This window comes from Gymnoscopelus microlampas (assembly GCF_963454915.1).
Source record: "Gymnoscopelus microlampas genome assembly, chromosome: 20".
NCBI lineage: Eukaryota > Metazoa > Chordata > Actinopteri > Myctophiformes > Myctophidae > Gymnoscopelus > Gymnoscopelus microlampas.
Window position 1 is genome coordinate 45,968,111 of NC_139957.1, and position 22,828 is coordinate 45,990,938.

At 42.8% G+C, this 22,828-nt stretch overlaps 2 protein-coding genes across 2 annotated transcripts; one reads left to right on the forward strand and one right to left on the reverse strand.

Annotated features, from left to right (window-relative positions):
- Positions 1–1,550: 1,550 nt before the first annotated feature.
- On the forward strand, positions 1,551–17,821 carry hhipl1 (HHIP-like 1; the record flags this gene model as incomplete). The annotated part of the gene is made up of 12 exons (XM_084044691.1): positions 1,551–1,880; positions 4,630–4,791; positions 5,624–5,770; positions 5,867–6,013; positions 6,159–6,349; positions 7,005–7,148; positions 7,785–8,113; positions 11,435–11,561; positions 12,719–12,864; positions 13,886–13,967; positions 15,492–15,574; positions 17,220–17,821. 12 exons carry the CDS (start codon positions 1,551–1,553, stop codon positions 17,819–17,821), a joined length of 2,490 nt encoding a protein of 829 aa, XP_083900817.1.
- A 1,913-nt stretch (positions 17,822–19,734) lies between these two features.
- Positions 19,735–20,619, reverse strand: LOC311036165 (inorganic pyrophosphatase-like; the record flags this gene model as incomplete). The annotated part of the gene is made up of 1 exon (XM_084044692.1): positions 19,735–20,619. The coding sequence occupies one exon, from the start codon at positions 20,617–20,619 to the stop codon at positions 19,735–19,737; it is 885 nt and encodes a 294-aa protein (XP_083900818.1).
- Positions 20,620–22,828: the final 2,209 nt, after the last annotated feature.

A 22,828-nucleotide genomic window follows, 5' to 3' on the forward strand; every position in this document is an offset into this window, starting at 1 on the left:
ATAGGATCACAGCTGTAATTCTTTCCACACAATAATTTGTAATTTATTCATTGTAACTCTCAGAAGACAGTATAATAATACTAATAATAATTAAAACGCATTATTATTATTATCATCATCATCATTATTATTATCATAATAATAATAATTATTAGTATTATTATTATTATTAGTATTATTAGTCTAGCTTATAAGAAGGTGTACGGTGATATTTCTTTGTTTAACCAGCTGGCTTTACCCAGTGGTGTAAAATAACTAAGTATGTATGCTGTGTGAAAAGGTTAAAAATCGATATAATAATTTATATATAGGCCTAAACTTGTTTTGTACAATTTCATCTAATCAGGAGAGAGTAGGCTTTTATCAGCTTCAGTTTTATCATGTTCTCTGTTCCAACAAACTGACAATATAAATAACACTTTGATTGATTGAATACTTTAACAACACTTTGCAAATAGTAGCCTACAGTGGTAGGATTACAATGGTGCTAAAAGGATAGCACAACAAGCCCTATAAGGGGGGCTCGTTTCTTGTTTCCATTGTATTCAATTCATCAAAAGTGAATAACTCACTGACTGCACCTTTAAAATGACAACACTGCAAACTGCCCTCACTAATACAACATGCTGCCTTTCTCCCATTTTGTTCAGCTCCTCAGCCAATAGGGGGGGGGGGGGGGGGGAGAGAGAGAGAGAGAGAGAGAGAGAGAGAGAGAGAGAGAGAGAGAGAGAGAGAGAGAGAGAGAGAGAGAGAGAGAGAGAGAGAGAGAGAGAGAGAGAGAGAGAGAGAGAGAGAGAGAGAGAGAGAGAGAGAGAGAGAGAGAGAGAGAGAGAGAGAGAGAGAGAGAGAGAGAGAGAGAGAGAGAGAGAGAGAGAGAGAGAGAGAGAGAGAGAGAGAGAGAGAGAACACACACACACACACACACACACACACACACACACACACACACACACACACACACACACACACACACACACACACACACACACACACACACACACACACACACACCACACACACAGGATGACTTCACTTTCAGTCAGAAGCAGAACTCGGTACAGACAGAGCAGCAGCTGCAGATCCAATGGACTGAAGCACAACTTATAGAAACACATAATGGATTAATAATAATAATAATAGCTTCATTAATAATAATAATAATAGCTTCATTATAATATTAATAATATAAATAGTAGGACTGACGTCAGTCAGTGGTGATGACGGACCAGCAGCAAACAGAGCTCTGCTCTGCAGCAGCAGAAAGTTGATGATTAAAGTTTGGAGCAAAGTGCAAAGATTAACAACACTGTCTGACAGACCAGCTTCACACAGGAACCCTGTCCGCAGTCTGGACGGTCCAGAACCAGAGACAAGAAGGTCCAGAACCAGAGGGTCCAGACCAGACCAGAGGGTCCAGGACCAGAGACTAAAAGGTCCAGAACCAGAGGGTCCAGAACCAGACCAGACGGGACGCCGTTTCCATGAAATCCTTGTTGTAACAACGCGGTAACACGTTATTACCGCGTAATTAACGCGGTAATAACAGCGCTATGGGGCGTTATTACCGCAACGTCCTGGGCCATGTGTGGCACTCTCCGTTCACAACAAGAAGAAGTGTGTTATTACTGGATTATTACCTGTTACTGTGGGTGGTCTGGGGGGTCGCACCACCTGTGTCCTCACACCCACAGTGTCTGGACTTTAAGCCTCCGTTCCGGCCCGGTCAGGACCTGACCTTCTGTGTTCAGTACAAGGACTTCGGCTGCTGTGACCCGGCCAGGGACCAGCAGCTGATGGCCAGGTTCTACCAGGTCATGGACAACTTCGATTACTATGGATACGCCAACTGCGCAGGATACGTCCAGGACCTGCTCTGCCAGGTAATATAAGCCGTAATAAACAAGACTCTTGTCGCTGTATTTGATCGATTTTTACATTTTTTTTTACATTTCTACGAGAGTCTTAGCTCCACCCTCCCAGTTTGCACTAAAATGTCAGCTTCAAAGCCCGTATTTCTCCAAACATGTACAAATGCAAAATATAAGTTGCTTAACCGCTTGATCCAAATGTTAACTCAGTGTCCGGCGTGTTTGTGCAATGTGTTTAGTCCATATTTTTCAATAAAGAAGTGTTTTAATCCCGTCTGTGGCCAATTCTGTCGGAAGTTTCCAATGAGTGGTAGCGACGGCGCGCATCCGGTGAAAGCCGGAATTACACTCAATGTAAACCGGAAGAAATGGTGTTCGGCCACAAACGGGATTAAAACACTTCTTTATTGACAAATATGGACTAATACATTGCTCAAAAACATGTCGGACACCTAGTTAACATTTGTGGCAAGCGGGTAAGCATCTTATATTTTGCATTTGTACATGTTTGGAGAAATACGGGCTTTGGAGGTGACATTCCAGTACAAACTGGGGGGGTAGTAGCTAAGACTCTCGTAGAGATTTAAAAAAAAAAGTCTGGTCCGAGGTGGTGGAAAAAGTACTCAACATTTTTTACTTAAAAATGAATTGTGGTATCATTTTTGGTATCAAAATGTACTTAAAGTACCAAAAGTAGAAAGTAGTCATTATGCAGAATGTCCCATTTCACACGTTTTAAAATGTATACAAATATTTTGAAAATGGCAGATCTACAAGCTCATATCTTCAAATGGACGAAATGTATATAGGGCTGAGGTGGTTATTTTATGTTTTGTAATAATGATAAAAACAATCTATAAAGTAACAAGCAACTAAAGTTTTCAAATAATTGTGGAGTAAAATATTTGCCTCTTAGATGTAGTGGAGTAGAAGTAAAAGTATAATATCTGCCTCTTAGATGTAGTGGAGTAGAAGTAAAAGTATAATATTTGCCTCTTAGATGTAGTGGAGTAGAAGTACTGCCAATTTGAAGAGAAATGGACCTGTACGGGTCAGTAACTTTCTCTTGAGTGATGTGTTCAAAATGGAGCCAGTATAGGCTATACTGACTGGCTCCTTTTGGGGGTCCATTGGGTTCCAGAAGGGTTTAGCTGCTGTTCTGGACCCCCATAGGATAAGCTATAGGCCTATTAGAGATTTTTGATTGATTGATTGAATACTTAGTCAGAAATGTAAACAGCACAATGGGAATTAGACCACAGAGATATATGTTTTAATCTCTGGGACTCCCAATCTACACTGGATTCTCCTCAGTGTTAAATGGAACCAAATGGACCTTATGGGTCCATTTGGCTCCATTTGTACACTCTCAGAGTTACAGACCTGTAAGGGTCCATTTGGACCCCTAATGGGCCCGAGGACCCGGCGTTGAGAAACCTGGGTAAAGCATGGGTATAAAGGTCACTTTCTTCTGGTTATAAATGCTCCAGATCTGTGCTGTGCAGATTATAATGTTGGCACAGACACCGACTCACCTATAAAAACAGCTACAGTTCACACAGTTTGATGCATAAAGTACAGTAATCTAATTAGATGTTAATTACATTAGATTAGACATGTATTGCCCCAGAGGGACATTTGTTTAGACAACCACTTGGACACAGACATAAGTTAAATGAATATGAAACTAAATAAACACTGCAGATCCCCCCTAGCACGCAATATCATCAATGGCAACTTAAACAAAACTCCAAAAACACAGCCTTGATTTTCATTACCAGGCATTTCAATTTACATTTAATTCAAAGGAGCTTTAATGGCATGAGAAAACATAGGTTTACACTCTCATAGCAAGTGTCAAATCAGCACTAAGAAATGTGCACAATTAAAGGGAATAAAGACATGTTTAAACAGAGCTGTCACATTGCAACTTAAAAAACCTGGCTTTCAAAACCACAAAACTGTTCATTTGCTGTTAGAAATAGTTATAACATGAATATCATAGCTGTGCTGTCTGGCAGAAACCTCTTATCTCCGTATTTAAACTTGTTGTGTTTTTTCGTGAATAAACGGCCTACTTGAATCAAACTACAGCATCACACAAAAGCATCAAAAGTAGCAGATCTACAAGCTGGAAACGCGTCGCGAAGCGACGTGTTTCCAGCTTGTAGATCTGCTACTTTTGATATTTTTAGCGCCGCTAGCCTGCTCTATACCTGACTTTGTCCGTGTTCACCGTCAATGTTCTGATTGGTCAGACCCGTCAATGTTCTGATTGGTCAGACCCGTCAACGTTCTGATTGGTCAGACCCGTCAACGTTCTGATTGGTCAGACCCGTCAACGTTCTGATTGGTCAGACCCGTCAACGTTCTGATTGGTCAGACCCGTCAACAAAGTGATTGGTCAAGCTTCACGTGACACATGGCTATAAACACATTATAAACACATATCGATGACAAAATGTATCAAAGGCTTTTTTTATTTGAATCCTGAAAAGAAACAGTTTTGGAACATATGAGGTTTCCACAGAGACCATATACACATGTCGGCAAAGGCAGCTTGGTAAAAAGCTATTTGAGGATTTTGCAGTCACTCTGTATAAAACGTTTTGGGACAAATATAGCATCAATGTTTCCGTAATAGTTCCCATTATGTCTGTTCCTTCCTCTGTAAGCACTCTGCTGTCTTAACCTCTCTCCTCTCTCTCTCTCTCTCTGTCTGCTCTCTCACTTCCCTTCCTGGAAACGATGTGATTTCCAGGAATGCTCTCCATACGCGGCCCATCTCTTTGACGCCGAGGACCCCAGCACGCCGCTACGCTCCCTGCCCGGGCTCTGTCCCGACTACTGCTCCCAGTTCTGGATGAAGTGCAAGGACACGGCCGCTCACATCTCTGACGACCCGCTGCTGGCCACCTTCAAGGTATGGGGGCATCGTTTGGGGGACTGAGTGGGTGAGAGAGACATGGGAAACAATAGGTCACAGGTTAGATTCCCAGTCCCCGGTCTACGTGTCGAAGTGTCCCTAAGCAACACACTTAAAGGGATAGTTTACCCAAAACATTTTTTCTATGGATTAGTCACCCCATGGAGATTTGAATTCATGGATATTATTTAGTTTTTGTCGCATTCCTAAGACAATAATTTGATGACCAGCGGACCGAAACCGCTGCCAGTCATTAAAAATGATTGTCTGGAATGAGACAAAAACTAAATAATATCCATGAATTCAAGTCTCCATGGGGTGACTAATCCATAGGAAAAAAAGGCATTTTGGGTGAACTATCCCTTTAACCCCTAACTGGCTGCTCCCCAGAGGCACTGCCCCCCCCGTAGTTGCCCACTGCTCCTGACACATAGGCTGGTTAAATGCAGAGAACATATTTCACTGACAAATACCGCAAAGGATTTTTATATGATTTATTATTATTATTTGGGTTACTAGGATGGCAGTGGCATTCTCAATAAACCTCAAATTCGAGCCCATCTCAATCCATGCATCTATTGTGACACTGTGACTGTTTCTTTTGGTTTTTTTGTCTGAAACCCACACATTCATGATCCACTTTCAACCATGTCATTGTAACTCTTTTTCCTTTTACAATTTTCAAAAATAGCAGAATATTGTCAATCTACAAGATCTCAACATGCAGCTTGTAGAGTGGCTGTAAAATGGCTGTTTTTGAAAAACAGTTTAAGTGGTCACTTTCTTGCCCCCATGCTCTAGTCTAGATAGATTGTTGTGTGTCTTCCAGGCGGACCAGGCCCGTTTCTGTCAGCACCTGGAGCTGGAGGACACTGACTACTGCTACCCTCGCATCCTCAGCAACCACCTGCTGAGCCAGAACCTGGGCCGGGTGCAGGCCGACCCCGAGGGCTGTCTGCAGCTCTGTCTGGAGGAGGTGAGGGGCAGGAGTTTTGTACAGGATCTCAATCCAAAGCTAACATTTCCGTCATGAGATAGATATACCTTACATTTTCCCCCTTTAATCCCTGAGGTGGCCAACGGCCTGAGGAACCCTCTGGCCATGGTTCACGCCAACGATGGGACCCACCGCTTCTTCGTGGCGGAGCAGCTGGGTCTGGTGTGGGTCTACTTACCGGACCGCTCCAGGCTGGACAAACCCTTCCTGAACATCACCAAGGTAAGGCTGGCATAAGGATCACATAATGGCCTCATTGCAGTTGTGTGAGATATTCGCAATTATCTTTTGCGCAATCGTCTTTTTCAAGATATTGCGGAAACTCATTTAAAATGTCCTGATTGCCCCCCCGTCCCCCGTCCCCCAGGCCGTGTTGACGTCCCCGTGGGAGGGGGACGAGAGGGGCTTCCTGGGCCTGACCTTTCACCCCGACTACAAGTACAACGGGAAGCTGTACGTGTATTACTCCGTGGAGCTGGGCTTCGACGAGAGGATCCGCATCAGCCAGTTCAGAGTGTCCTCCAGCGACATGAACCTGGTGGACCACACCTCTGAGAGGTCAGTATGATGGAGGACCAGTATGATGGTGAGCTTGTAGATCATAGCCGATCTGCAAGCTCACAAGTGCTAAAATGTGCGATGCGTGGTGAGCTTGTAGATAGCATGTCAAACTGCTGTATTTATCTTAAATGATGTGTCCCTGCTACACCTGAACTGCACATACAAGCGCATCTTCTTTGCTGGCTTAACAGCTGCAAAGAAAATGGTAGCTACAAGGTGGAAACCTCCTCATACACTAACATTTCGCCAATGGGTTTTAACGTTTTTGGATATTGTATATTTAGAACTGTCAACGGCGAGGTTACATGGAGCAAGTGAGAGGAACATTGATATGTGGTCTAATGTTGCAGATAAGCTTAAAGATTTGGTTTAAGTGTTGTACACAGTGTTTTGACCTTGCACAGGTATAGGCATGGTGTTTGGCCCTTACATTTCGAGAAATTGTTGGTCCGGGGAGGGGTGGGTGGGTTTATGTTTATTTTTATTATTATTTTTATTTTGTTTTAAGTTGTTTGTATCTTGTTTTTGTTGAAAAATGTATTCATATGAATATAATTGTATTGTCGATTTGATAATAAAAACAATTGATAAAAAAATAAAAAAAAGGTTTATGCATGTCAGTGTCTTCATCACTTCCATGTTGTTTTTGCAGGATCATCCTGGAGATCGATGAGCCGGCGTCCAACCACAACGGAGGACAGCTGCTGTTTGCAGACGATGGCTTCCTGTACATCTTCACAGGAGATGGAGGCATGGCGGGAGACCCGTTTGGGAAGTACGGCAACGCACAGAACAGGTAAGGAGGGCGTTCACATCACGTCACCAAAAACGTAACCTAATAATGCATGGATGCATCGCTCTTCATCTATTAAGACCGAGGAACGCATCTGTGTGTCATTTTTCAGATTTATTTGGGCTATTCAAAAATAGCAGATCTACAAGCTCTCAGCACGGTGTGCCGCCCTATGAGCCATTCTTTAATGGCTCATATTTAATGGCTCATATTTAATGGTGTGTGTGTGTGTGTGTGTGTGTGTGTGTGTGTGTGTGTGTGTGCGCATGTGTGTGTGCATGTGCGTGTGCGTGCGTGTGTGTGTGTGTGCGTGCGAGTTTTCTGGGGCTACACGGCCGTGTATTCACGGGTAGGGTTATGATACCATAGCATGGGAGGACAAGACCGCCGTTCAGACTATGGGAAGTCTCACCCATTGGCTTAAAGGACAGCCAATGATGACAAACATGTCGAAAACATGTTGACTAGTTGCCCTGTCTGTTCCTAGACCAGCTTTACAAGCTGCTAATCTCTAAACGGCAGGCTGCTGCATTGGGTGTGCGTGTGCATGGGTGTGCGTGTGTGTTTGGTCCTTCTTCAGACCTGTAAACCTGTGATATAACAGATAAAGATGACTCTGCGTGGTCCTTTGTCCTCCAGGTCGGCCCTGTTGGGTAAAGTCCTCCGAATCGACGTGGACGACAACGAGCGCGGGCCTCTGTACCGCATCCCCGCCGACAACCCGTTCGTCCAGGAGCGCGGGGCGCGCCCCGAGGTGTTCGCCTACGGCGTGCGCAACATGTGGCGCTGCTCGGTGGACCGCGGGGACCCCGCCACCAGGGAGGGGAAGGGACGCATCTTCTGCGGAGACGTGGGACAGAACAAGTACGAGGAGGTGGACATCATCGAGAGAGGACGCAACTACGGCTGGAGAGCCAAGGAGGGGTTCTCCTGCTACGACAAGAAGCTGTGTGCTAACAGCTCTCTGGGTGAGACGCCATCTTATAGTGTTTAAACCTGTCAGAAGCTGTGTGCTAACAGCTCTCTGGGTGAGACGCCATCTTATAGTGTTTAAACCTGTCAGAAGCTGTGTGCTAACAGCTCACTGGGTGAGACGCCATCTTATAGTGTTTAAACCTGTCAGAAGCTGTGTGCTAACAGCTCTCTGGGTGAGACGCCATCTTATAGTGTTTAAACCTGTAAGAAGCTGTGTGCTAACAGCTCTCTGGGTGAGACGCCATCTTATAGTGTTTAAACCTGTAAGAAGCTGTGTGCTAACAGCTCTCTGGGTGAGACGCCATCTTATAGTGTTTAAACCTGTAAGCTGTGTGCTAACAGCTCACTGGGTGAGACGCCATCTTATAGTGTTTAAACCTGTAAGCTGTGTGCTAACAGCTCTCTGGGTGAGTGTTAGTGTTGATTTTGACACCAAATTTTTATTCAGTTTTAGTCATAGTCTTTTGAATCAAATTCCATTTAGTTTTAGTCATATTTTAGTCATCTGACATGTTTTACTGTTAGTCTAGTTTTAGTCGACTAAATATCATAAGATTATAGTCGACTAAATCTACGGTTGATTTAGTCGACTAAAATGTATGTTGGCGGTGCCTTGATGGCGTCGTAATGGCTGATTTTACACTTGGTTGCATGCTGAAAATACGCGCTGCGACGTGTTGTGAGCTTGTAGATCTGCTATTTTCAGAGCGCAACACTTGAGCATAAAGCTTAGTCTTTTTAGTTCTACTGGATCTCTTCTCCACTCGTCCCTCACTAACATTTTAGTCTAGTTTTTATTTGTTGACGAAATTGTCAATATATTTAGTCTAGTTTTAGTCATCATAGCTTAGTTTTTATTTAGTTCTTATTCAGCTTTCGTCAGTGAAAAAAGGTCGACTAACATATATATATATATATATATATATATATATATATATATATATATATATATATATATATATATACATTTTAACTCAAATCTTTGTTTCTAGGGGTTATGTTGTGCTCCTGGAACAACATTTTTTGAGATGCGGGTCGGTGGCCAAATACATATAATTTTGGGTGGTCCTTGACATGAAAAAGTGTGAGAACCACTGATATTATAGCAAGATAATCTTTTTCAGAAAACTGTTAGGATTTAGAAGACATTTTGTAGAATATATATTCAAAGATTTGCACAAATTTTCCAAAAAAATGTCAATAGCCAAAGAAATCTAAAAATGACACACAGATGCGTCCCGGTCTTGATAGATTAATGCAAGAGAATGCACACTAAACAGACCGCGACCAAACCACAAAGCACTGAGTTGCAGGCACTGGCATCAGACCAGTATTCAGGAAGTGGGAATCTGAAAGCCAGATTTTGAGTTTAAAAATCCATATTCATGCTTTAGGGAGGGATTAGCAGAGAGCAAAAACTAAAACACAAAAAAACTGTATTCTAATGGCCAATCTTCAAAAACATATGAACCACAAAAAAAAACACGATTGTTGGTGGAGTGCGCCTTTAAATCCTCCAGTGTGTACTTTGTCAGGGAACGCCAAATAAATAGCCGATCTACAAGCTGCCACCGCTTTGCATCTCGATGTGTTGTGAGCTCGTAGATCTGCTGTTTTCCATGAAAATGTGTGAACATTCGGACATACTCTCAAAAGAGGGACACCAGGGTGAAAGTGTTTAAGGAGTGTGTGTGTGTGTGTGTGTCAGTCCTGTCCCCATGTGACACTCTGGTTCTCTCTAAACACAATATGAGTCACCGTGTTATATAAGATGGACAATGGAGGAACTGGCAAAGCCTCAATACGCCTCCTCTGTGAGGCTGAAGAACTCAATACGCCTCCTCTGTGAGGCTGAAGAACTCAATACACCTCCTCTGTGAGGCTGAAGAACTCAATACGCCTCCTCTGTGAGGCTGAAGAACTCAATACGCCTCCTCTCTGAGGCTGAAGAACTCTTCTGGACAGAGTTTTAGATAGCCTGGTAAACCCTCCCTCCGGAAATCTCATTTGTAATTTATTTCAGGAGTGAGTCTGGCATGATCGCCCATTCTGCAATTTGGCTGTGGGCTGGAGGTGGGCGGGAGTAATACCGTTGACTGACCTTCAGCCAATCAGCAGTGTTCCCCTTCAGCCAATCAGCAGTGCATTTTTACCACCTCCAGACTAATGTGAGGCAACGGGACTTTTGAGACGGCCATGCCCAAAATAGGTTGCCTTATTCGGATACAATGCGTGTCACTGCCCGCCCTGCCGGTTCTTTGAATTCTCTCTCATAACCTTATGTTCAGCTGTCACGTTCTGTGCGTCAGTGGTTCTCAAACTTTTTCATGTCAAGGACCCCCAAATTGACTTATTAGCCCGCGGACCCCCATTTGTAAAGATAAGCCAGGGACCCCCATAAGAGCAGAGTTGTATGGCTCTAGCAGTGATTTTCAATCATGTAATTTAAGGACCCCCCCCCCCCCCAGTTTGACGTGCATTAGGGCTACAGACCCCCATTTAATGGCATTTCTATCTCTGGGACCCCAATTAAAATCAATGTTAATGATTAACTCTCAGAGTTACAGACCCATAAGGGTCCATTTGGTTCCTATAAATCATTTAGCTGGGGACCCCCTGGTATCCCCTCAAGTACCCCTGGGGGTCCCCGGACCCCACTTTGAGAACCAATGCTGTACGTGACTCTGTAAGTCTGTATACGCCGTATTCAAGCTCATTCAGTCTCTGTGAACGTGGAAGATAATATCCTGTGTGCAAAATGATTGATACTACGAAGACTCGTAGTATCATAATTATGGCTTAATTAAGACCGGGAACGCATTTGTGTCATTTTAGATTGATTGATTGATTGATTGAATACTTTATCAGAAGTTTCTAGAACAAAGAACATGCAAGTACAGTTCAATACAAGGTCAAAAAACCCAAGAAAGCCATTGGCTTGTTTTCATTGGGGTCCTTTGGATATTCAAAAATAGCAGATGTACAAGCTCATAGCGCTGCACCGAGTGTTGCGTTATAAGCTTGTAGATCTGCTATTCTTTTGAAAAATCATGAAAATGTATGCAAATCTTTGAATATATATATTTTTAAAGCAAACATTTGTAACTCAAATCTTTGCTTCTGGGGGTCCCTCAAACGAAATATTTTGAGATATATATACTTTATTTTTTCTTCAAAAAACTGTTAAAAACATTATTAGAATCGGCCTCAGGTCTTAACAGGTTAATTGTAAATGCATACTGTACATTGCATTGATTGAAACGGTGATGGAGGTACAGTACTCAGTAGCTTGTTTCGTCTGTTTCTTCCCCTAGATGACGTCCTGCCCATCTACGCGTACCCCCACAAGATGGGCAAGTCCGTGACGGGGGGCTACGTCTACCGAGGCTGTGATTACCCCAACCTGAACGGCATGTACATATTTGGAGACTTCATGAGCGGGTAGGCCTTTGGTTTAATGAACGTACTGTAATACACATTTTATGAAATTAGTATCTTCTTTTTTACAGCTTGCTTGCCTTGTCAGATCACCGCTTCTCAAACCTCTTCATGTCAAGGACCGCCAAATGTATATGCATTTGGCCGTGGACCCCCATCTGAAAATATGTTATGCCAGGGACCCCCATATACAAGATTTGTGTTGTTAAAATGTTTTTTTTGGGGGGGGAAAAATAGAGATTTTTTCAAATAGCTGATGTATATATAGGGTTAAAGTGGTTAAAACGATTTTTATGCTATATTAAATATTTAGCTGGGGACCCCCTGGAACCCCTCAAGGTGCACCACTGTGCGATAGAAAACATATTTTTTTTGTACATTTCTGCGAATCCACAAGATACATTGAATGCTGAGGTTTTTGAACCAAAAACACATTCTGGATCTAAACATGTCCAGATGTGAACCATGTCCATGTCCAGAGCATCAGTGAATTATGAGACAGTGGAACACAGACGTGTAAAAGGCCCGATGCATGCATATCTGCAAAGTAATGTGTAACTAAAGCTGTCAAATAATCATAGTGGAGTAAAAAGTACAATATTTGCCTCTGAGATGCAGTGGAGTAGAAGTATAAATGATCGAAACATGTAATTATTCATGTAAAGTAAACATTACTCAAAATTGTACTTAAAGGGATAGTTCACCCAAAAAATGACTTATTATCTATGGATTACACACCCCATGAAGTCTTGAATTCATTGTTTTGTTTTTGTCGCATTCCTGAGCCAATCATTTGATGACTTGTGTTGTGTTGTGTTATTGTGTTATTGTGTTATTGTGTTATTGTGTTATTGTGTTATTGTGTTGTTGTGTTATTGTGGTGTGTTGTGTTATCATGTTGTTGTGTTGTGTTATTGTGGTGTGTTGTGTTATCATGTTGTTGTGTTGTGTTATTGTGGTGTGTTGTGTTATATTGTTATTGTGTTGTGTTGTGTTGTTGTGTTATTGTGTTATTGTGTTATTGTGTTGTGTTGTTGTGTTATCATGTTGTTGTGTTGTGTTGTGTTATTGTGTTGTGTTGTTGTGTTATCATGTTGTTGTGTTGTGTTGTGTTATTGTGTTGTGTTGTTGTGTTATCATGTTGTTGTGTTGTGTTGCAGGCGTCTGATGAGCCTCCAGGAGGACAGACAGACAGGCAGGTGGACATATAACGAGGTGTGTATGGGTGTGGGTCAGACCTGTGCCTTTCCTGGAATCATCAACAACTATCATCCCTACATCATCTCCTTCGCTGAGGATGAAGCAGGTACCATTCACATATTTACATATTTAATATTCAGGTGTTTTCTCATCCAGAGAGACTCACACAGGGTGCCACCATGTCATGTCATTATTCTGACGGCCCATTATCCCCACATCCTGTTGGTCTGACGAGCCCCATCATATCTAACCCTATCCCACGTTTTCCCATGGGCTATGAGCTCTGTTGTCGCGGTTGCGGTCCCCGCAGGCTATAGGATCTGTAGCCGTGGTTGTGGTCCCATACCCCAGCCGGACGGTTGGTGGTTCTCTCTCTTTCTCTCTCCAGTTAAGCCGGAGTTTTTCGTTGCCACTGTTGCAAAATGTCTTGCTCAGGATGGGACTGTGGGGTCTCTGCTCTACATGTAAAGTGTCTTGAGACAACTTGTTGTGATTTGTCACTTTAATAAAATTGAATTGAATTGAATTGGGCTTATAGCTTCGGGCGGGGCTACAGTATGAGTGCATGTGATATAAGCAGACCCAGCGAGGCTGTTGCTGTAGTACTGTATGTTATGTGTGTACAAAACAAGTGTTGATTTCGTCGACTAAAACTTTAATGAAAAATGTCTGTCGACTGCGTTTTTTCACTGACGAAAACTAAATAAAAACTAAGCTATGATGACTAAAACTAAAACAAAATGTGCTGCTGACAAAATCAACACTGGTACAAAATCAAGAGCAGAAGCAGGTTGCAGTCCCATAGCCTGAATGGACGGTTGCCCGGGCTACCAGGGCTACAGTTTCCACACAGGACGGCAGACAGACAGGAGAGACACAGAGTCTGGCTGGGTTGTGGTCCCAAAGTCTGCATGGGTGTGCATTGTGAGCTTGTAGATCTGTTATTTTCAGCTAATAACATTTGGTGTAGAGGGGAAAGAAGAGCACAGGAAGTACAGTTGCAACTCAGGGCCATTTTACTCTAAGAATAGAGGGTTTTAAGTTGTAAACCACTTTACACACAGCAGATTTTAATTGTTCCTCTGAAGTCATTTTATACACTTACCTAACCTTTGTTTTGTCAACAGGGGAGTTGTACTTCATGTCCACTGAGATACCGAGCGCCACCTCCCCCTCAGGAGTCGTGTACAAAGTGGTGGATCCGTCAAGGTGGGACATTCGTTTGCTCATCAAACAAGCTCTTAAAAAACAGATCTACAGCATATCTATCTATATAATATTTATGATTTCCCCAAAAATGGGGTTGAGACGTGCATCTGTCCTCGGTTTGCAAAGAAGAAAAGGAATGCACAGAATCATTCACATCATTCTATAGCATTGGTTCTCAAAGTGGGGTCTGGGGACCCCCAGGGGTCCTTGAGGAGGTTCCAGGGGGTCCCCAGCTAAATGATGGATAGGAACCAAATGGACCCTTATGGGTCTGTAACTCTGAGAGTGTACAAATGGAACCAAATGGACCCGTTAGGGTCCATTTGGTTACATTTGTACACTCTCAGAGTTACATTAACATTGGTTTTACAATATGAATTGGGGTCCCAGAGGTAGAAATGCCATTAAATGGGGGTCCGTAGCCTAAATGCATGTCAAACTGGGGGTCCTTGAAATCAAAATGGTTGAGAATCACTGCTAGAGCCGTAAAAAATCTTCTCTTATGGGGGTCCCTGGCATATATTTTCAAATGGGGGTCCGCGGGCTAATAACTGTCAATTTGGGGGTCCTTGACATGAAAAAGTTTGAGAACCACTGCTCTATAGAAGAGTGAAATCTTTTTTTATTTTTTCTTATTATTAGAGTAGCCAATTATTTTTTTACCCCTTTTCTCCCCAATGTAGTCGTCATGCCAATTAATTCCTCCCCACTCACATTTCTGTGTTGTCACTGCTGTCGTATCCTACTGACTCACGTACCAGTGAGGAGCCCCCACCAGGAGGACTTAGGACCTACGTCCTACTCCTCCTGCCCAACACTCCCTGCTGACAGGCTCCCCCCCCCCCCCCCCCCCCCGTATAGGAGTATGTGTAATGATTTTGCTGGGGACCCCCTGGCACCCCCCAAGGACCCCCCGTGGGTCCCCGGACCCCACTTTGAGAACCCATGACCTAAATGTCACTTCAGTGACATCGGCTCAGAGCGGTCTTGGCTCTCTGTTCATTTCTGTCACTCTCTCCTGCTCTCTCTCTCTCTCTCTCTCTCTCTCTCTCTCTCTCTCTCTCTGTCGTCCTGCCTCGATCTTCCTTTCTCTGTTTTAGCTTAACCTTTGTTCCTCGTTGCCTTTCCCTTTCTCTCTTCCCTTTTTTGTCTTTATACGCATCTCCTGTTTTCTCTCTCTCTCACGACTCACACTCTCTCACATTTTCTCTCACACTCTCTCTCACACACTCTCTCTCTCGCTCTCTCTCACACACTCTCTCTCTCTCGCTCTCTCTCTCCCAAAGCTAAGCTGTTGCCTTTATCTCAGTGCAGAGCTGTGTCAACTAATTGCATAAAGCTGTGGCTAATTATTCGTCAGCGACATTAGTGACTCCAGAAGAAAGTTAATCAAATGCAAAATCAAACGTTGGAAAGACTAACTTTAGAGACAAATTGAGAAATAGTTTTCATCTACTTCTTCTTGTGTGTATTATTTCTCTCTCTCTGCAGAAGCGGATGACATTTTTATGTTCTATTTTCCAGACGCGCGCCGCCAAGACAGTGTCATTATGACCCTCTTCCAGTCCGTGTGAAAAGCAAACTCATCCCATTCGTGCCACAGGAGAGTAAGTCTGGTCGTCACACGACCGTCTTGTGGTGTAAAAAGTACTCAAATTCTTTACTTAAGTAAAAGTACCAATACTGCAAAATAAAAATACTCTGTTACAAGTAAAAGTCCAGAATTAAAAATGTACTTGAGTAAAAGTACAAATGTATTGGCATCAAAATGTACTTAAAGTACCAAAAGTATTCCTTTGTGTTCCTTCCACGCGCTACGTCCAACCAGGGAAACTCCCCCCTGTCAGGTGACAAGAAGTTGGCTCTCATGCACTGAAGGAAGCATGAGCTCGGCCCTGGCCTCCCCAGGCTGTGGGGGACTGGTGTAGCGCTGGTGTAGGGCTGGTGTAGCGCCCAGGATCACTTAGGAAATTGGCACCGGGTGAAAAAAATGGGTTACAAAAACCGCGGGATAAAAATTTAAAGTAAAAAAAATTATAATAATAAAATAAAAAATAAAAAAAATAAAGTACCAAAAGTAAAAGTACTAAATATTTGAAAATAGCAGATCTACAAGCTCACAACGCGTTGTGAGCTTGTAGATCTGCTATTTTCAAATAGCCTAGGTTTAAAATAGGGCTAAAGTGGTTAATGTATGTTTCATTATATCATAATTTATATCTGAAAAGTAACTAGTAACTAAAGTTTTCAAGTAAATGCAGTGGAGTAAAAGTACAATATTTGCCTCTGAGATGTAGTGGAGTAGAAGTAAAAGTATTGGAAATTGGAAATACTCAAGTAAAGTACAAATACCTCAAAATTGTAGTTAGGTACAGTACTTAAGTAAATGTACTTAGTTACTTTCCACCACTGCATGCCTATATGATTTTATAAATCGACAGCCTTTGTAGGAATCTACACCAGTGTTGATGTCGTTGACGAAAACTATGACAAAAAAATGTTTGTCGACTAGGCCCTACCCTTTTTCACTGACGAGAACTAAATAAAAACTAAGCTATGATGACTGAAACAAAGACTAAATATATTGACAATTTTGTCAACAAATAGAAACTAGACTAAAATGTTAGTGAGGGATCTAGTGGAGATCCAGTAGAACTAAAATACAAGTCATTTTATGTTTGGGTGTTCTGCTCTGAAAATAGCAGATCTACAAGCTCACAAAGCGTCGCAGCACGACGCGTTGTGAGCTTGTAGATCTGCTATTTTCAGCATGCAACCAAGTGTAAAATCAGTCATTACGACTCCATCAAGGCACCACCAAGATACATTATAGTCGACTAAATCAACTGTAGATTTAGTCGACTAAAACGGGACAAAAACATTTCAGATGACTAAAATATGACTAAAACTAAATCAAACTTTGCTGTCAAAATCAACACTGGTCTCCACGTGCTGCTGCTCCTCAGGACTATTACAGCTGTATTATTTAACCACTTACAGCCTAGCAGCCCTATTTCGGGTGTGTTTTTAAAAAAAAGAAGAAAAAAAAAAGAAGTAAAAACGACACAAGGTTTAAGTATTCCAGCCTGGCAGCAGGTGGTGTTCAGGCCAGTTTGATGGTAGCTTTGGTGGAAGCTGTTCAGAAAGCGAGTGTTCAGGCTCTTGATACTGCGGGTAGAGTTGACCTGCTCGTGGTCAGGTGGCAGGTAGGTGGTTAAACCGACTGTAAACTCTGCTCTTACATCCATACAGCGTTAACCGGCGTGGAACTGCCAACCAAGCACGTCATCGGAGAGCCGCAACCCACGGAGTCGCCCGACGTCGCCACTAAAGACTGGCTCCAAGAGCTCATCGACCTCATCGGGGTCCAAGACCCCACCACGGCCGTCCCCCCGCCCCCCACCTCCACCAGACCGCCCAGGCACACCAAACGCAAAGGCAGACGGAGGAAGGGCAACAAGCACCGGACGGACTCCTCCTCCTCCTCGCCTCAGGAACCTCCTCGCGACGGAGCCGTGCGATTGGCCGGGGACGAGCAGGGGCGCGGCGACCGCGGGCGGGTGGAGGTCCGCGCCGGCGGCGAGTGGGGCACGGTGTGCGACGACCTGTGGACCACCAACAACGCGGCGGTGGTGTGCCGGCAGCTGGGCTTCCGCTACGCGCTGAAGGCCTCCAAGAACTCCGAGTTCGGCGAGGGGAGGAGCCTGCGGATCCTGCTGGACGACGTGCAGTGCCGCGGCACCGAGGCCAGCCTGCTGGACTGCGCCCACGCCGGCGTCGGCGCGCACAACTGCGCCCACTACGAGGACGCCGGCGTGATCTGTGGCGACCACGACCACGTCGTAGAGGTCTAGAGAAAGAAAACAAATTACTGTTTGATTTACTGTGAACTACATGCTAATCGTCATTGACTAAACCTGATCACTGCTGATCCTAATAATAATATATATATATATATATATATATATATATATATATATATACCGTATTATATTTTAACTGGCAACCGTGACCAGTGGTGGAAAAAGTACTCAAATGTTTTACTTAAGTAAAAGTATCAATATTGCAATGTTGAAGTACTGTTACCAGTAAAAGTCCGGAATTAAAAATGTACTTGAGTAAAAGTACAAAAGTATTGACATCCAAATGTAGCCTACTTAAAGTACCAAAAGTACTAAAATGTTTGCAAATCTACAAGAACCTGAGGATGCGATGCGACGCGTTGTGAGCTTGTAGATCGGCAATTTTTTGGCTAAAGTTCCTCTCAGAAAAAGGGATGCTAGGGTTCAAGTGGTTAAGGTAAAAACAAAAAATCACATCACACAAAGATTTGGCGGACCCTCTGTAGTAACTCTGAGGACCCCCTAGGGGTCCCGGACCCCCTGTTGAAGACCCCTGTTGTAGAAGTTTAAAGATTACTGTTTGATCAGATGACCAGAGGATAGCAACTGTCACCACCAGGTGTTCGCATTTAGCTTCAAATTCAGTTCATTTAAGCACATTTTGAATGTTTTTTTGCTGATAATCTCTGCATTAACCTCTGAGATTAGTCTGCAACCATACATTAACTAACCACTTTGAACGTGGAGTCCCTTTTACAGTATGTAATTATAGGCAAACATTTTCTGAAAATGTTCAATTTCAAAATAGTTTTAATTTTCTAAAATAGCAAAAGTAGGCTACCTACAAGCTCGCCTATTTTTTGCTGTTTCGTCTTCAAATAGGGCTTAAGTGGTAACTTTGTTAACCACCCTTCTACACGCCTCTGTGTTTAACCTGATCAATGTTGGTGTAATATATTTTTCTTTCTAATTGACACCCATGACACTTCTTTCACTGGGTTCAAAGTTGAGATTTGATGTCTTACATCTTCCACTGCAGAATGGATTTATATGATTTAATGTTGGGAGTTTTGCAAAAGCAAAACGATGTACAAGGTATGCCTAACACTAGGCTGACTAAAGTGTCCAAGAAGTGAATGTCATTAATGTGTTGTAGTGCACTGAATGAATGTATGAATGAACGACCATGACGATCATGACGATTGTGTTGCCGTCAATTTAATGAATAAATGTATAATGTCATTGTTGCAAAGCTTTTCTTCACGTAGTTGTAGTTCTATGTTAAAGCACATCATCATGTAATATTACTTAAACAGAACCTGGCTCTAAATGGTCTGCCCTCTGCCTTGACCTTTTAGGTTCAGAGACACAGATGCACAGCAACAACCTATGGGCGGGTTCACAAGTAAATATCTTTTTTTTTTTTTATACTTTTTATTTTTCCACAATCTTTTCCCCAAAACATTTTTCACATTTTGTTTTTCACAAGATTTTCAGGGGGAAAATATTCCAGACCTTCTCAAACAATTTCGAAAATAGTGAAAATAGCCGCTCTAAAGCGTTGTGGGCTTGTGAAAATGTTTGTGAACCCTGGTCTAAGCCTATATCAACTTAACTAAAGGGTTAATCCAAGGCAAGCCTGAGCCAGCCCTAACTATAAGATTCATCAAACATCAAAGTGTTCAGTTTACCTCTTAACCCATTAAAACCGGGAACGCATCTGAGTAACCACTTTAACCATTATTTTATACTTTGCCATTCGATTAAAAAAAAAAGAAGCAGATCTACAAGCTCATAGCGCCGTACTCGGTGCCACGCTATGAGCTTGTAGATCTGCTATTTTTGAATAGCCAAAGCTAAGTGGTTAAAATTATTGTGGTGGTCCCCGGAGAACCACTGATGTAAGGTATATAGTAGCTCTTGTGTTACTTCTTCCTCTCATAGTAGAACCACCGGTGGACTGCTGAGGGGATGGGGTCTTCTGGTCCACGAGGACTCGTCTCGTCAACAACGGCTTTGGCCTCATCCTCTGAGCAGCAGAAAGGACTTTCACCAGACGACACACGTGTGTTTTTACAGCTCAACCCTCCAGCAGCATCATCGGTCCGTTGGGAGACGAGGGCTTCCCAAAAGCTGTGAGTGTTCTTGATCGTCTCGACGGCAAAGTCCCTGTCTCTGAACTCTCCGTCGAAGGCAAACCGGTTCTCTGGTTTCCCATCTGGAACCTTGTACCTCGTGAACCAGTCGACCGTGGCCTCCAGGTAGCCGGGTTTCAGTCTCTGAACGTCGCTAATGCTGTTCAAGCTGCTGGCTTCAGGGTCTTCTACGTTGACGGCAACGACTTTCCAGTCGGTCTCGCCCTCGTCGATCATGGCCAAAACGCCAAGAACCTTCACCGCGATGACCTCGCCACGGGAACACACCCTCGTCCCGATCTCACAGACATCGATCGGATCGTTGTCGCCGCAGCAGCCGGTGTCTCCGTCTTTGTGTCCGGGATCTTCCCACGTCTGTGGTATTGCTCCGTAGTTCCACATGTAGCCTTTGTGTGGGAACACGTTGGCGACGTAACGCACTTGACCCTTCTTCACGTCTTGCTTTATTGGGTTCAGAGCTTCTTTTGTAGCGATCTCCATCTTGGCGTTGGTCCATCTTGGTATCTCGACCACCATGTTGAAGAGGTTCCGGCCCTCATCGGCGTACATCGGTATGTCATGGAATGGTGAGATGTACTTGCCGTCGGTGTCTCTGAAGAACAGACGGTAACTGGTGGCGTTGAGGTTTCCTCTCTGCTCGACTGTGAAGCTCATGTTTGAGTTCAGAGTTGTGTGTTCTGCCGTTACACACGGGAACTAAGCAAAACTACATGAGAAAAAAAGCTTTATCCAAACACATGACTAACACGGCAGGTAGAAAGCCTTAGATATTCAGTGAGACAATGACATCACACTGACGTCACTGAATAACTCCATGTAGTATCAAACAGGCCCAGGACTTTCAGGTCTGTCTGTTACTCTGAGAAATAGGCTAATATCAAATGGGAGTCAAGTAACATAAATGCATACTGTATCAATGGAGGACCTTGACATTCCAAAGGTTGAGATATCTCGTATAATTTGACATACATTGGCTGTTTGTATATCTTAGTAATTCTCCTCACAGACACTCCATAGACTATCATTCTGGGGCCCTTTATTTTGCATTTATTTGATAGAATCAGAATCAGCTGATTGATGTACTAAAAACAAAAAATGGACGGGCAAAACAATAACAAGTAACAATCAAAAAACAAATATATGCACATTCACACATAAGCTATAAAAAGGCAAAAACAACAATTCAATTAAAAATACACAAATTAAACTAACAGACACATTAGGCTTACAATACATAGTCAAGCAAAAAAAAATTGAACATAACAAATGTAGCAACAATAATAAGCAGAAATGTACTGAACTGACAAAAAGCACCACACATGTGACAGTAATTCAAACCATAATATGGTCACTCAGCATCAAGGACAATAGGCTCTATGCACAGCACTTATGTTGGAAAGAACATGGGCCTCTTCCTTCAGGTCTTATTTCAAGGGTCCATTTTGTTCCATTTTGTACACTCTCAGAGTTACAACAGGGGCCATTTTGAACCCCCTCAAGGAACCATGAGGGTCCCTGGACCACACTTTGAGACCCACTGGTGTAGCAGAGTGTTTCCAGTGACTCTGTTTGACCAGAATGGAACAGAGCCTTCATTAGTATCATTGGTAGGTCCACTGGTGTAAATTAACTAAGTACATTTACTCAAGGACTGAACTTAAGTAAATGTTTTGGAGGTATTTTTTACGTCACTGGAGTATTTCCAATTTTCAGTACTTTTATTTCTACTTCACTAGATCTCAGAGGCAAATATTGTACTTACACTCCACTACACTTATTTGAAAACTTTAGTTACTTTGCAGATATAAATTATATTATAAAACATACATTTACCACTTTAGCCCTATTTTATACCTAGGCTATTTGAAAATGCGACGCGTTGTGAGCTTGTAGATCGGCTATTTTCAAACATTTTAGTACTTTTACTTTTGGTATTTTAAGTACATTTTGATACCAATATTTTTGTACTTTTACTCAAGTAGGCCTCATTTTTAATTCCAGACTTTTACTTGTAACAGAGTATTTCTACAATGCGGTATTTATTGATACTTTTACTTAAGTAAGAAATGTGAGTACTTTTCCTACCACTGATAGATAGCTAAACAGTGCGTTTAAAAAGAGTACCATTAAGTAATGTCTAAGTAATGTCTACATGTTTAAAACAACATATCTCGGCCGTGCAGTCGCGGATCGGCTCCATAGCTCAGTGGTTAGAGCACTGGTCTTGTAAACCAGGGGTCGCGAGTTCGATCCTCGCTGGGGCCTTACTTTACCCTGCTTTAAAAACTCTTTTCAAGAGACTACTAAATAAATGACTTACAGACTGTTATAAATGTGGTATTTTTCAATAACTAGTAGTGAATGCGTCACCGGCACGGTGCTAAAACATTATGGAAAACACCTTTAGTTGTTTGTTTGTTTGTTTGTTTGTTTGTTTGTTTGGCTGAACCAGGCTGGACTGAAAGGAAAGCGCGAGACGTGGCTCGAGACTGCCATCTTGTGGTACACGACGGACTTGCACAAGATAGAGAATAACATTTCATTGCAGCGTCTCTCGCAAATATATTGCTTTATTTTTTGCAATTAAACATTATTATTTATTTTAATTAAACTGCACATCGAAGCCAGGGAAACGGTTTAACGTTTTAAAGGTCACTCACTCAGAACGTTTAAAGTCTAAAGCACTGGTTTTCAACCAAAAAGCAAAGCAAAGTTTGTTGTTTACCCAGGGTGTCGGACTAAGCACGAAGCTTGTTTCCAGCCGGACCCTGCATGGAAGCCTTGCTCACGGGCTATTCAGCGGTGATTCATGATTGATGTGATGAATTGGGGAATCGAAGTAGGGACCTTCCGGTATCAAGGC